Source organism: Littorina saxatilis, linkage group LG4 (assembly GCF_037325665.1).
Source record: "Littorina saxatilis isolate snail1 linkage group LG4, US_GU_Lsax_2.0, whole genome shotgun sequence".
In the NCBI taxonomy this organism is placed as follows: domain Eukaryota; kingdom Metazoa; phylum Mollusca; class Gastropoda; order Littorinimorpha; family Littorinidae; genus Littorina; species Littorina saxatilis.
Genome location: NC_090248.1, coordinates 9701478 through 9716770, shown reverse-complemented (window position 1 = coordinate 9716770; position 15293 = coordinate 9701478). Strand labels below are relative to the sequence as shown.

General features: G+C 44.2%; 1 protein-coding gene across 1 annotated transcript in view; it reads left to right on the top strand.

Annotated features, from left to right (window-relative positions):
* Positions 1-2878: 2878 nt before the first annotated feature.
* The window catches only part of LOC138963923 (uncharacterized), a 14666-nt gene continuing 2251 nt past the window's right edge, over positions 2879-15293 (top strand). The window contains exons 1-10 of the mRNA XM_070335783.1: positions 2879-3386; positions 3850-4114; positions 4591-4782; positions 5481-5760; positions 6711-7057; positions 8972-9272; positions 9770-9922; positions 12634-12910; positions 13601-13811; positions 14124-15293. The exon at positions 14124-15293 is cut by the window's right edge and continues 2251 nt beyond it. Coding sequence (XP_070191884.1) covers positions 3194-3386; positions 3850-4114; positions 4591-4782; positions 5481-5760; positions 6711-7057; positions 8972-9272; positions 9770-9922; positions 12634-12910; positions 13601-13811; positions 14124-14910 — 3006 coding nt within the window. The 5' untranslated portion in view covers positions 2879-3193 and the 3' untranslated portion in view covers positions 14911-15293. The remainder of the gene's footprint in view (positions 3387-3849; positions 4115-4590; positions 4783-5480; positions 5761-6710; positions 7058-8971; positions 9273-9769; positions 9923-12633; positions 12911-13600; positions 13812-14123) is intronic.

Sequence of the window (15293 nt, the reverse complement as noted above, 5' to 3'; positions counted from 1 at the left end):
CCCAGAATAAAAGCAAGCCCAGCGCGGAACGCAGACAAAAATGCAGGGGGCCCAGCGCGGAACAAAACGTACACCACTTGCTTGTTTTGATTGCTTCTTATGACATAATGAGGACGCATTGAAGCACGCAATTGATACAGATGATCATAGCTTTACCCAAAATAGTAAAAATAGAGGAATATTTGTTGTTCAAATCCATGTTTGAGAGAAATTTACGTTGAACCTTCATTTTTCACTAAAAAAACCCGCATGCACGCCTTACATTCGGCCACTGTCAATTAACCAGGTTAGCAAAATCTGTCTACAAAGAAAACAATTATTCCCCTTTCTACTGACATTCATCAATTTTAGCTTAGATCAGTGTGGAAGTCATAGTTTGTGTTTTTATGAAGTACTTACGTTTGCGTGACACCGGGCCCAGCTGAAAACGGAGTAACAACGAGCCCAGCTGAAATAAGGCGGATCACAGTCCCCGGTGTGTAAATGTACGCTCGCGTTGACCAAAAAAATGTGTGTTTGATTTTTGAATCAAGTTAGACTGTAATAAATGTTAAAAAAAACTCAGTCCCGAGGCACACTCGTTCAGTTACGTTTCAGAATAGCGAAGCTAGCAGCAATGTTTCCGGTCAGATACATAGACAATATTACATGGCTTGCTGTGTGATACCAGGTTTGCACGAGTGGTTTTCTTTTATATTAAAATGCGAGCGAAAGCGAGCTTTTCAATATTTGAAAAACCTACTAATGCAAACCTGGCATCACACAGCAAGCCATGTAGTAGTCTGTTTATCCTACGTTTTGTTATCGAGTGCCTTCTGCTTCAAACTTCCCGGAGTCGAAGTGTCCAATCGATCTCTTGCAAAGCCTCGTGAAATCTCTGATCAAAAGGAAATAGACGCCACAATAGGAACTTTAGCGTCACGTGTATACATTCTCTAAATTCTCCCAGAGGAAGCTACAAGTTTAAAAGCGTTTAATGAATGAAGTTTATCTCGGTTACTTTGACATCATAAACAGTGGAGAATTAGGTCCCTGTCAGACTGTAGTTTACCGCGACCTTATTTGCATGATATACACACGTGTGAAGAGATGGTTTATTTATCACATGGTCGGTTTCTTTGATGTATGTAGGATAAATTACTTTCGTGTAATGTTGCTCGCGCGATATAATGGAGTGCACTCGAAAGACCACTCGATCACTGCCAACCATAATTGTCTATTTTACCTAATAATATGCTCCGTTGCGAGTACCTTGCGCAGAGAATAAGAACCATTGTATAATGCAGCATGGCAAATCCCCTAGAGAATGTCACAAGGGAGTTAAATGTATGCACAGTTATTTAGAGTCAAAACAATCAGAATTAAGATATCCCCTTAGCTACCAACAGTCGCAAATAAGCCATATACCAGTCGGCTGGAAACCGCGGTGGCATTAATTATTGATGCAATACATTCACACAGAACATTTCACAGGGAAAAGCTCTCAACCCTACGCCGGCAGAGCACCAGAATTTATTGCACTAACATTGCGGTGTCCATATACCCGGCCATTTCTCGTAGTTCAAGGGGCACTAAACATGCGAGGACGTCGTTATTAGGCCCGGCGCTCACCTATGTAATATCAGCAGGACAGACGACGCACTGCAGATTATGGGCAGAATATACCTGCGCAGTTTCAGCGGCACAGACGACGCACGGCCTATTATTTATGCCGCGATAGGGATTATGACGAGTACTTGGCCTGTTTTCTTTTCATGCAACGTGTAGCGGGCTGGGATAAGCTGCAGTGCGTCGTTGGTCCTGCTGAAGTTACATATGTGAGCGGAGCCCCTTATTACAGCCCGCTACACGCTGCATGAAAAGAAAACAGGCCAAGTACTCGTCATAATCCCTACCGCGGCATCAATAATCTGCAGTGCGTCGTCTGTGCCGCTGACTCTGCGCAGGTATAACTTGGCCCTTAGCAACTGCTACAGCCTCCATGTTCACCTTCTTCCACTCCCTACCCCGTTTTTTTAAAGGCGAACTTCTTCTCGTCAGATCTTTCCAGGCTTTTTTTTTTACTTGGAATAACATAATCTTGTCACTTGCAGACACATACCAAAACTCGAAAGCCTGTACTGTAAATTATTCAGTGTTTACCATGTGTGGTAGCTGCTATGCTAACTTGGTTTTTCTGTTCCCAGAACTAGTGTCTATTTGGGACATGACGTGGTTATATGCTAGGAATGTGTGATACTTTCTTCAGTAGAATCATATAGTTAGTCACAGTGTTCACAATTTGCTAAAAAAAAATGCGTTCAAAAGTGGAACACTTCAGTTTACAATGTGGCTGCATGCTCTCTGTGGAGAGTGGGATTTTTATTTTTTTTAAATTTTTTTAGCGGATTTATTCAAAAAGTATGCACTATCGAAGACAGCCAAGCTTTTGAGTTTTGATATGAGTCCAAGTGCAAACCTGGAGAGATCCGTGGCGGTGCACATGATCGTCAACGCGAGACGGAGTGTGTACCTTTAGCTTTAAGCTCGTTATTCAGGGATGAAAAACACTGAAGTATCACAGATCCATGCAGCCTTTGCCGCACTTTCAAGCATTGTACTTTTGAAAAAGCTTGAACAATTCTCACTTTTTCTTATTTCTCTCATTAGACATATGTCATCGGAGGCGTCTGCCTTTTGTACAAGACGCTAAAAGTGCATGTAGTATTCAACATGTCTTCACCAAAAAATGGTAGGTAAAATGATTCTCGTAGACAAAATTCGAAATGCTCAATCCAGAGAAATAATTATTTCTGTGTATAGATTTATGAAATCCATAACGCTCAGTCGTTAAGCCAGAAAAAAGACCACGCCTTAGATCACGCTTCAATAAACCAATGTTTTTTTCTAATGTTTCAGGTGTCAAACATGAAGTCTTGGCCCAGGATGTTGAAGGTGCGACAGAAAACTGAAATCGTTGGAGCATGACGAGCCCATGTTCATGCATCTGCATGGAAGCAAGTCTTTGAGGGGAAGACAGCAGCAAAGCCAGCGCGGAAATTTTCAGTCCTCAGTCTTTGGTTGAAAAACGGCGATGAAATGAGAGAGAAGTTCTGAGTGTCTTCCATTTTTCTTCAATCCTCTACGTTATTTTTCATTGGCCTCAGAGTCTCTGCCCGTTCAACCTCAAAACTGTGGAGACTAACGTATCAAGATGGCCACCGGATGCTCAGTATTGGGATGGACACTTCTTGTTCTGTGCGCGTGTCTCTTCTGCCAGGAAGTGACGTCACAAACCCAGCCGCAGGTGCTTCCCCCCGGCAACGGATCTGACGTCACCTACGCTAGCAACGTGGACACGACAGTGGCACCTTCTCTGGCAACCCCTGAAGGAAACAGTACAGCAGGTGAGGCCTATTGTTCCTGGTTTGGAGGTTGGTGTCAAGGAGAGTCATGGAGTTGGTTTAGAGACCTTAGCCTAACCCAAACCCTTAGAGGTCATTATTTGTGAGCGCTATATCTGGCATATATCTGTATATGGCCGTTGGGGCACTGGGCCAGGGTTGTTCGGGGGTAGGGGTATAGAGGACGGGGGGGGGGGGGCACTTTTCACCTGTCTTCCACTGTTCCTCATCAGAACCACCCATCCTAGACAAGAGACGCGCTAGGTGTAGCCAAATAATATAAATAAATAATGTTTTGTTATTGTTTTTCCCCCAATGATTGGACAGCGCTTTGAGCAGGTTTATCCCTGGCTACATGCGCTTTATAAATAATATGCAATATTATCCTTATTATTATCATTAACGTCCGCAGTTAGAGCTGCCGTGGTGTGTTTCTCTGAAAAATAATCCATCCTCTGTTGAACAGGAACACCTAGCACAACAAGAGCCACTCCAGACTGCACCCTGGCCAGTGTGTACCGGGTGAGAGACACCCTGGAAGGCTTCTTGATCTCGGGTGCCAAGCTGATAGAGATTGACCTGACGCTCCAGGACTACCCGCCTGACTTTCTCAACCACAGGCTCAAGGGCCTGTTCGCTCCACGCCACTGGGTGCGATCCACGGGCAGACAGGGCAGGAGTCTTCTGGTGCTGGAGGACAACTACGATTTCATGTCTCTCTTCTTTCTCAGGTGAATATAACTTGTATATTGCCCTCTGTTGTATTTTTTTTTTCACTCAATAAATGTCCGAATTATATAGTACAGCACATTCCCTCTAATAGTCATCACTGTATATTTCGTCTTCTTAGGCGAATATGTATATGAAAATTCTCCCTTGAAGGCTCCAAAGCATTTTCTCCCCAAAAAGGCAGTGTTTACTAATACAAAAGTCTTCAGTCGAGGTAAAATGAGACCGCACACTCTAGTGAGCCTGCACTTTTTTGTGCACAAAATATGTTTACACTAGAAACACAGAGACAAACAAAGGAACTCATAGAATAAATTTCAATATTACCATCTAATATTTCAATATTACCTCTACAATTCAATCTAATCAGTTTTTCACGTATCTCATGATTCCAATCAAGTAGTGGTTGTTGTGGTGTTTGTTACGCCAGTGTGTCCCACGTTTGCATCCTCCAAAATTGAGATATTTCGTTTTGTAGTATTGGAGTTCACGAGATGAACGTGACTCTGAGAGACTCCCCCCGGGGCTGCCTGAAGGACCTGAACAAGGAGGAGACTCTGAATGCAATCAGAGATATCCTCCTCAACGACTTCAAGCCTCCGGGTCAGGAGGACGGCAGTCTCAGCGTCGATGAGCACGTGTGTAACATGAAGGTCAAGGACAATGATGGGTATGTTGACTTTGCGCACCTCTGTGTGTGTGTTGGATGGGGGTGGGGGTAAGGGGGTGGGGGTAAAGGGGTGGGGGTAAGGGGGTGGGGGTAAGGGGGTGGGGGTAAGGGGGTGGGGGTAAGGGGGTGGGGATGAGTGTGGGGGGGGGCGGTGAGAGTGTGTGTGTGTGTGTGTGTGTGTGTGTTGGATGGGGGTGGGGGTAAGGGGTGGGGATGAGTGTGGGGGGGCGGTGAGTGTGTGTGTGTGTGTGTGTGTGTGTGTGTTGGATGGGGGTGGGGGTAAGGGGTGGGGATGAGTGTGGGGGGGGGCGGTGAGTGTGTGTGTGTGTGTGTGTGTGTGTGTGTGTGTGTGTGTGTGTGTGTGTGTCTAGCTTTCTTTCCTTCTTTCTTTTTTTCTTTCTTGGGATTATATATGTGGCCGCACCTTACCTTGCTGTCTTGTTACTGATTCACATTTTGCAAGCTTGTTCGCTCTAGTTTTCAATAGTATTACAAAGATTTGCATGCGTCTTTAGCTTTGAACAAATCACATCTACATATGATAGTTGTATTCAATTTATAACGTTAGATTGATTTTTCCAAGTTTAAAATATTCTGCATAAATTATCATCTATTTGAAATATTGCTGCTGTCTGCGCATACAGCTGTATAATCTTAGCACAGCGGTGTATTTCCCTCATTACAATCTCTCTGCACAGGTATGCAGAATTCATCTACACCTGCTGCCACAAAAGTCCCGACGGTTACGTCATTTGCGAAGACGTCATGGAGGACGATTGGCTGAACGTGCTTCTGACGTTCATCATCATCACCAAGGTGCTCGTGGTCCTCTACAGTCCCTCCTTCCTCCCCGGCAGCATCTATCGCCTCAAGTATGTGGCTACCGAGTACATCTGCCACATCCCCGACAACAAGCCAGTGAAGCGGGTCAAGGTGGTGGTTACCCAGTACCCCAGTAACTATGGTAGCGAGGAAAAGGTTGGTGAAAAAAAATGAGTAGCGCCGTATACTGTATGGCAGCTCGCTTTCCCCAGGGAGAAACCATCCCGAATTTCCATTAGAGTAACCTCACAGGACGATATGAAATGTTATCCTCATCCTTACACTGAAACGTTTGATTGCCCGTCGAGATATAACCTTCGTGGTTGAAAACGACGTTAAACACCAAATAAAGAAAGAAAGAACGTTTGATTGGGTTTGTAGCTAGGTGCTGGTTTGGGTGAAGTTTTGCTGAAATAGTTTATTTTTGCGTGAGTTTGGGCTGGGGGAGGCATGGAACTGGACCACCATTTCTGACCAGTTAGTGTAGAGTTGGTAAGATATGCCTTTACCTTCTAAATACACTCTGCAACAAAAATTATTGCACCCCAACTAAAGCATTCATTCCCGCGTCATATCATTCAAACTGTATATGCCCTTCACTTTGCTATCTGACACACTTTTTGGATCAAAGATTTTTGTTAGAGGTGTGACGTTACAAAAACGTCAGGTACCAATTAAAAAAAATAAACAAACATTCAGAATAGTCGCACATTTGTAACTTCTACGCACAAGGAGAAAGCCAAATCAATAATCCATCCCGAACATGTTGTTTTGTTTTGCAATCTTGCGTATCTCCTGTGTTATGTCATTTCTACTGATGCAGGTGTGGAGCAATTAAATGACCAGTAGAAAACGAGAGGTTTTTGCGTCAAATTTGAGGGGTATTTAAACAGGCGCATGTGGCTTTTAATTGGCCAGAAATCGTTCAAGCTGTGTTCCCTGGATGTTGGAGAAGAGTAATTTTCCTTATAGAGTCTGCGAAATCGAGTTTTGTCCTTTCTAATTAATTTGTTTTAAGGGACAAAGAAAAGTTCTAGGGTTCGGAGGAAGAAAAAGGGTTGGTCGGGGAATCGGAAACAATGACTTTTATTTTCTCCCCTTTCCAGGTGGTGAAACTGTCGGAACTAAAGGGCATGGAATACTTCAAGACCATGGTAGACACCAACATGCACATGGACAAAGTTTACCAGGTGACCTTCGACAAGGTCAGGCTCTCGGTCAAGACTCGACGACTCTTGGGCGAGAACTACGTCCCTGTGGGCCTCCTCAAGGTCATCTACAACAACCTCGTCCGCTGCCGCATCCGTAAGCTGGACTCCGTGCACATGTGCTGCGATACAGACATCCTCGGCAAGCTCAACCCCGGGGTCAAGGTCATGAAATGGTCAACCTGTGTCAAGGTCCTTGCCAGGGTCATCTTGCTGCTCATCATTATATCTCCTTGGATCATCAGGTTGGTTTAAACAGGATCTGAGAAACAAAGGGACGTAAGCGCTCACAATGCATGAGATAGCCTATGTGCAACAAGAGGAAGTGGAAGTGGAAGTTATGCGGCCAAAACTCTCTCCTAGATCCTGGCTCCTGAGAGAATAACACCCATTGAAATGAACAAGCCACTTTCTTCCAAGGCCATTAATATTAATTTAAACCAAATTTTATTCAACGGCATCAAGATATAATTATAAAAGGCAAAACAATAGGGACCCAATCTCAAGCGAATGCTTACATTGCATATTAGTGTGGTCCCAGGACTGGACTGATAGTTTCAGATTAGTAAGGGTGTTTGTATGTCTGGACTGATAGTTTCAGATTAGTAGGCTGTTTGTATGTCTGGACTGATAGTTTCAGATTAGTAGCGTGTTTGTATGTTGTCTAGATTTGGAGCGTTTATTTCCGATGACCATAGATCCATGAACGGATTGTTTTTCTTGTGTCCCGGTTTATTTTTATTAGACTCCATTAATATGTTCAAGCTATTAAAGGCACAGTAAGCCTCCCGTAAACCATCACAGAGCTCCCCGAGCGTCTAAATACAGTACAAGCATACTTCCATTTGAACGCTCACCGAACGGGAACATCCTGGCTGCTTTCTGTCGAGCGTGAGACATTTTCAAAGAATTTATTTTCGTAGACTTGTTCCGTTAACAACAACGGCGCCTCGTTTTTGCGCTAGACCTAACTTTTAAAATCTAAATAATAAATTGACAGCTTGTTACACAAACATTCTTCAATCATAAAAGAATTCGTTTTTCATCAAGACAAGATCAGAACAATTCGAAGTTGTGAAAGTTTAAAAAAAGAAAAGCCCGGAAGCAGGGTCACGCAAGGGTCGTAGCAGACGACGGCGGTTTATCAGTGCAAATCGCCGTTGCTCTCAACAGTCAAAATCCATCGCTAGAGTTCTTGTGAACCACAGCCGTTGTTTCGTGCATATAAAACGTGCTATTGTAGATAAGCTCACGTCGAGTCGCATTCAAATGACTAACTATGACGACGGCATTGTGAAAAGGGAAAACTGGATCACACGGGTTCACGATGGCTCAGGGGTAAGATAAACCACGCAAAAATAAATTCTTTGAAAATTGTTCGCTCTTTACGGAGGGCACCTAGGATGTTCTCAATTGGTGAGTGTTTAAATGAAAGGGTGTTTGTACTGTGTGTAAAAGCCTGACCGTATCTGTGATGGTTTACGGGAGGCTTACTCTGCCTTTAACCTTGTTAGCATGTTAATATACTTAGAGCGATATGTACCTTTGTTTCTTAGATTTCGCCATAAGCACTCTACCGCATTTGGTAATGATTTCCGCATGTTATGAAGAGACCGTCCTTACCACCACAGAACTGACCAGACGTTCTCATGGTACTAGAGCATCATTCATGTTAGGTTTTGAAAGATATACCATTAACCTACATGCAACGGTCTGGTTACCTTTTGAGCAACATGGAATCTTGATACGAATTCAATGTTAACAGTCACGTAGACTGAGGATTTGTTCGTTATCATCTCATGTTAAAACGAACAAAATAATGATAATAAAAAGCATGGACATTATGTGACCCTCCACCACTAAATGAGTCGCATGTCACCTCGCGCTGTTTAGTTCGGGGAGTGTCTGGTAACAGTGTGAGGGTCACCTTAGTCACAGGCTTATAACTCAAACGGTTTTTGCTCTTTTCTAAAACGGTTTTCACCACAGGATAGAGCATAAAAAAAACTCTTTAGGAAAATGTAAAAATATGAAAATCATGCAAAGGTGACATGCGACTCATTCCGTGGTGGAGGGTCACAATTATATGAGAAGAGTAAACCGAACCGTTGTCACAGTGTCACCAAATTCAGAGGTTTCATTAAGAATCCTTCCCTCAGGATGTGGGTGTTCTACAACTTCGAAGGCGACATGGTGGACGCCAAGAAAGCCGCAGCGAAGGAGATGGGCCTGGGGACCTACTTCCAGGGCAGCATGACGCTCTTCCTCACGCCTCTCCACGGCATCTTCATCATCATCTACCTCATCTTCATCGTGGACTCCGCGGTGTACGGCATCATCTCCAAGGCCATGAAGGAAAAGTTCAAGAAGGTGCTAAGGAAGTGCCTGAGGGACATGAGAGAGAGGTCCAGGATTGCCGTGTGTTCTTGGAGCACCAGACTCTTCGTCGTGCCTTTTCAGGTATGTGCTGTGGTGGTTTTTACATTTAGTCAAGTTATTCAGTTGTTGCTTTTGGGTTTGTGAGGGCGGGGGGAGGGAGTAAGGGGGTGGGAGGATTAGAGATGTTTGGGTATGTTTGTGTGTGTGTGTGTGTGTGTATGTGTTGTGTGTGTGTGTTGTGTGTGTGTGTGTGTGTCATGTTGTGTGTGTGTGTGTGTTGTGTGTGTGTGTGTGTGTGTGTGTGTGTTGTGTGTGTGTGTGTGTGTGTGTGTGTGTGTGTGTGTGTGTGTGTTCGGTTAATCAGAAAGAAAACACGTATCCATCAACTGAACTTGTGCTAATATTTCCCTTTCGTTTATTTTGTTTAACATGGTGTTCAACGATATCTCAAGGTACAATATTATTGTTCTGCCTTTCTTAACTTTAAAATAAAAGGCAGCATCAACAAACCTATTCTCTTTTTGTTTAAAACCATAACTATTTTGCTTATTGATCATCGTTATTGGTTAATATTCCAGATGTTCGGGCTGGTGGGTCTGCTGCTGTTCCTGCCCTACCTGGTGATTGTCCTGCCCCTGGCGATCCCCGTGGCCGTCTTCTATCTCTTCCCTGCCGTCAACCTCACCATCAGGCTCCTCATCCACTTCTTCCTTTTCATGTGTCCCACTTCAGTAAGTACAAGATACAAGATACAAGATACAAGAAATTTTATTGTCCTCATCAATACAAGGAAATTTGGCATGTGTGTGGCAAGACATAATACACTGATACATAGACATTTACAAAGCAACAACTGAAGTTCAATATCAGCACACCCTTACGCACACATACCCACTACTTCAGACACACAGGCTACATGTGCCCCTCGGACGTACGCAACCCACAATTCACCCAGCCATACAACTCCACATGCACTTACTCATTCATGCAGCACTCTAGCGCCCGGCCATGCACAACTCACACACTGGAACCCTCGTACGGCTACATATGACACCCGCACAAACATTACAGCCTCAAACATCGTACTAGATCTACAACTAACAAGCATACATCCACTATCAAACACCGAATACATCAGCACACATTACATCATAACATATTGCATTATAACACACGCACAAACATTACAACATCAAACATCGTACTATAATCTACAACTAACGAACAATCATACACTATCAAACACCAAATATATCATCGTACATTAAATAACATCATACCCCCCCCCCCCCCCCCCACCCCACCATACATTCACAATCGACACAGAATACATCATCATACATATACATTACATCATAACCCCCATACATACGCAGTCAACACATAGTACATCATCATACATTACATTACATCATAACCCCCCCCCCCCCCCCCCCCATCATACAAAGTAAACAGACGTCAACATTTCACTTTTACCCCCCCCCCCCCCCCCCCCCAAGACCTAGATGTGGCACTTTTCACCACGTGTACGGGTAACGTCATCAAATCTAGTTATTACGTCACGCGTTTGCCAAGATCTGCTGTCTTGGTGGGAGCAAAACAACGTATGATTTGGAACATTGGAGAAAAAAAGTGAATCACGGGTGACGCAAGATCTACACGTACGCGTACAGGTCTTTGCTACACGTTCGATCATCTAGAACACGGTAATGGGTTGAGTACGCTCATACGTCTATTTCAATGATGTATGATACCGATGCACGCTCACCCTGACCATCAAGCGTATCATTCACTTCTTCCTCTTCGTGTGTCCCTTGTCAGTAAGTATTGGGTTGAGTACACTCATACGTCTGTTTTAATGATATACGATACCGATACACTCTCAACCTGACCATCAGGCTTATCATCCACTTCTTCCTCTTCGTGTGTCCCTCGTCAGTAAGTACTGGGTTGAATACACTCATACGTCTGTTTTAATGATGTATGATACCTATACACGCTCAACCGCACCATCAGGCTCATCATCTACTTCTTCCTCTTCATGTGTCCCTCGTCAGTAAGTAAAGACAAAGGGTTGAGTACAGCGGTACCACTGGTTTAATTATATACGATACCAATACACGCTAAGTATGATGATTAAGTTTTAAACGTTTGTACGAATTATTTTATTTTTTGTTTTCTGTTGTGTGGTTTTTTGTGTGGGCTTTTTTCCCCTTCTTTTTACAATTTACCATTACTGGTAAAGTAACCGTGTTTTGTGTTCTATTTTGTTCCTCTTTCACTCTTGTTGTTATGTGATCATTTAATTGTTGATTTGTTGGCATATATATATCAAGAGAGAAATCGTGGTCATTTCTTTAGTAGTGTTTTTGTTAAGAAAGAAAACTGATACTCCATGTTCAACTTTCAGACGTTGTCTTAGAAATTAGCACGTTAGCCATATTTTGTTTGTTATTTTTGGCTTTATCACTCATTGTTCACAGAGAAAAGTTCAGTTTAAAAAAGGTTTTATCATTTTCACAAAGCGTAGACTCCAGAGATGGTACGAAATGTTGGTCCAAATCTGTTCATGAATGTGAAGAAAATGCTCTGTTGTAGTATCTAAGGGCCTGCTTAAAGTTTTTTAAAAATCACCTAATTCAAAGTTCTCTTTTTATTCGTCTGGAAGATTTTTCCCCAAAACTACATGTTTTATCCCAAAATGTCACAAAAACTTTCAATTTGATTCATAATTTATTCAAATATCCCATTTTAGGAGAGAAAAAAAAATTGTGAGGATTTTGTTAAAAAAATTAAAAAACTTGCCAAAGAAACAAAACTTTATATCCGTGCCATCTCTTCCCTTAAGTTACAAGTATTATATTCCAGTCATGCCACTGACAAACTTGTCTTTCTTTCTTTCTTTATTTGGTGTTTAACGTCGTTTTCAACCGCTCAAGGTTATATCGCGACGGAGAAAGGGGGGGGGGGGGGGGGGGGGATGGGATAGAGCCACTTGTCAATTGTTTCTTGTTCACAAAAGCACTAATCAAAAATTTGCTCCAGGGGCTTGCAACGTAGTACAATATATTACCTTATTGGGAGAATGCAAGTTTCCAGTACAAAGGACTTAACATTTCTTACATACTGCTTGACTAAAATCTTTACAAACATTGACTATATTCTATACAAGAAACACTCAACAAGGGTAAAAGGAGAAACAGAATCCGTTAGTCGCCTCTTACGACATGCTGGGGAGCATCGGGTAAATTCTTCCCCCTAACTTGGCCCGCGGGGGTTGACAAACTTGTCTCTTTTTTTTCCCAGACCGTGGACAAATGGGAGAACTTCACCTCGCGATTCAGCACACCACGCACACAGCCAGGTCATTTTCATTGGACTCCAGTCGTAAGTTACAAGTATTCCCAGTCTTGTTATTGACAAACGTGTCTATGTTCCCCAGACCGTGGACAAATGGGAGAACTTCACCTCGAAGTTCAGCACACTGCGCACCCAGCTTGGCCTGCAAAGGGTCACGGCCGAGGAGACGTTCGAGCGAGGCAACAAGATGTCCAAGAAGGAGGTGATTCTTCAGGTGGTGGTCATCCTCATGTGCCTCGTGTCCTTCTGGTCAATCACCTTCCTCCTCATGGAGGTCGTGTCCTTCTTCGTGGAGATGGCCGTCTACACACTCATGGGCATCATCGTTAATGCTGGGGCCACGCTGCAGTATGTCACTGGTGAGGTCCTTGTTGTCGTTATAGATCATTTGAAGTACCTTGGTACTTGTGTTTTTGCAGCCGTTTTCCAACACTTTTGTTCACATGCTTGTATGTTTCAATAAATTGTGTTTTTTAAGTAAGCGAACCATTAACCTTTTTCCAATTAAGTAATGTTTTGTGATGGCTGTCCTTCATTGACACCAAAGTTGACTTCATGAAAGACTTCGCGAAGTCTTTTTAACGAACATTCAGTGCAAAATCTTCAGTGCGTGTAAAGTTCTTTTTACCGAACATTCAGTGCAAAATCTTCAGTGCGTGTAAAGTTCTTTTTACCGAACATTCAGTGCAAAATCTTCCGTGCGTGTAAAGTTCTTTTTACCGAACATTCAGTGCAAAATCTTCCGTGCGTGTAAAGTTCTTTTTACCGAACATTCAGTGCAAAATCTTCAGTGCGTGTAAAGTTCTTTTTACCGAACATTCAGTGCAAAATCTTCAGTGCGTGTAAAGTTCTTTTTACCGAACATTCAGTGCAAAATCTTCAGTGCGTGTAAAGTTCTTTCGAATCGCAATGTACTGTGTTCCGTGTGTGCATTTGTCTTCCTGACGATCATATTTTATTGCCTGAACTCTAATTCCGAAATATCATGTACTGTTCCAATGCGTGTACTGTTCTTCCTCATCACCATAATACTGTGTCCATGTGTGCAGTGTTCTTCCTGACGGTCATGTACGGCAGGACGGCATTCAAGGACGTGCACACGACCTACCTGACGTACCACAAGAAGATCCACACCCTGCTGCTGGAGATGAAGCGAGAAGAGATCAACAAGGTGGCCCGCAAGGAAGCTCTGGACCAAGAGAACACGGTGTTCCGCATCCAGGGCGATATGGTCGCCGCTTCCCCGGAGCCTGACATCAGGTGAGAACTGTCGAGTTCACGTCGGACTTATGGAGTTCTTCGATGTCCAGAATGTAGGCGGTACAGTTGACCCCCCCCCCCCCTTTCGCAGGCTCCCATCCCCATCTCCGCCCCCGCCCCCTCCCCTCACCTCCCTGCGTGCGTTAGTGTGTGAGTGTGTGTCAGAAATTTGGCGAGCACTTGTCTTTTGTTTTGTTTGAATATTTTCAATGTACCCAGGCCAACCAATGTTCCTAGTGCACTGCACATGGTTGAAATAAAATCTTATGTCTTACGTCTTACGTCTTACGTCTTACGTCTAATGTCTTACAGATTCGTCGTCAAGGGAGGCAAGCCCATGTGGAAGACGTCGAGTATGCTCATGTTCCTGGACCGCCAGGACACGCCCTTCACTCCGGAAAAGTTTTTCTACGACGTCATCAACCTCAACTACTGTGGCGCGCCGGGACCTTTGTACGTGCACTTCATCGGCGCTTTTTGGACCTTCGGGCGCATCCTGCTCTTCCTCTTCTTCGTCTTCGTGGTGGTGATGTCTTTCGGTGACGCCTACAGCGTCTCCACAACCAACCAGCTGCTGGCCACCGTGGCAGGGGGCTTCATCCCGTTCCTCTTCCGCTACGTCTTTGCCTCCGCTGGAGGAGTGCCGTCCCTTTACACAGACAGCGTTCAGTTCACGGTGCAGTTTCACCAGGCGATTAACCGCTTCATGCAGAACTGGCCAATCTTCGACATCGTACCGATCGAGTTCGGCGAGTACAACCCACGTGACTCCCTCCTGCTTAACAGCACCAGCGTGGTTGGTCAACAGCCGCCGCCCTCGACCAATCACAGCTCGCCAGGTTTCGGTGACGCGAGTGGCGTCGAGGAAGGCGACGTTGAGAAAATAGACATTGACTCGGTGGACGGTTTTGAGGACGAGGGGAGTGTGGATATGATCATTGATGTATCCACGGCAGAAACTCGAAGGGGCGGTCCGGGTGGGCTGAAAGAGGCGGGCTCTACGTCAATGCTAGGGGATAGTTTCAACAGAAGCACCACCAGCAGTAGTGCTAGGATGTACCGGCCTCCCAGAAAAAGTGAACGCGCTTTTGATGTCTAGAGAGGAATCTCAGTGTGTTCACAAACGCGAAGTACCAGCAGCAGTGCTAGTATGTACCGGCCTCCCCAAAAAAAGTGAACGCGCTATTGATGTCTAGAGAGGAATCTCAGTGTGTTCACAAACGCGAAGTACCAGCAGTAGTGCTAGGATGTACCGGCCTCCCAGAAAAAGTGAACGCGCTATTGATGTCTAGAGAGGAATCTCAGTGTGTTCACAAACGCGAAGTACCAGCAGTAGTGCTAGGATGTACCGGCCTCCCAGAAAAAGTGAACGCGATATTGATGTCTAGAGAAGAATCTCAGTGTGTTCACAAACGCGAAGTACCAGCAGTAGTGCTAGGATGTACCGGCCTCCCAGAAAAAGTGAACGCGATATTGATGTCT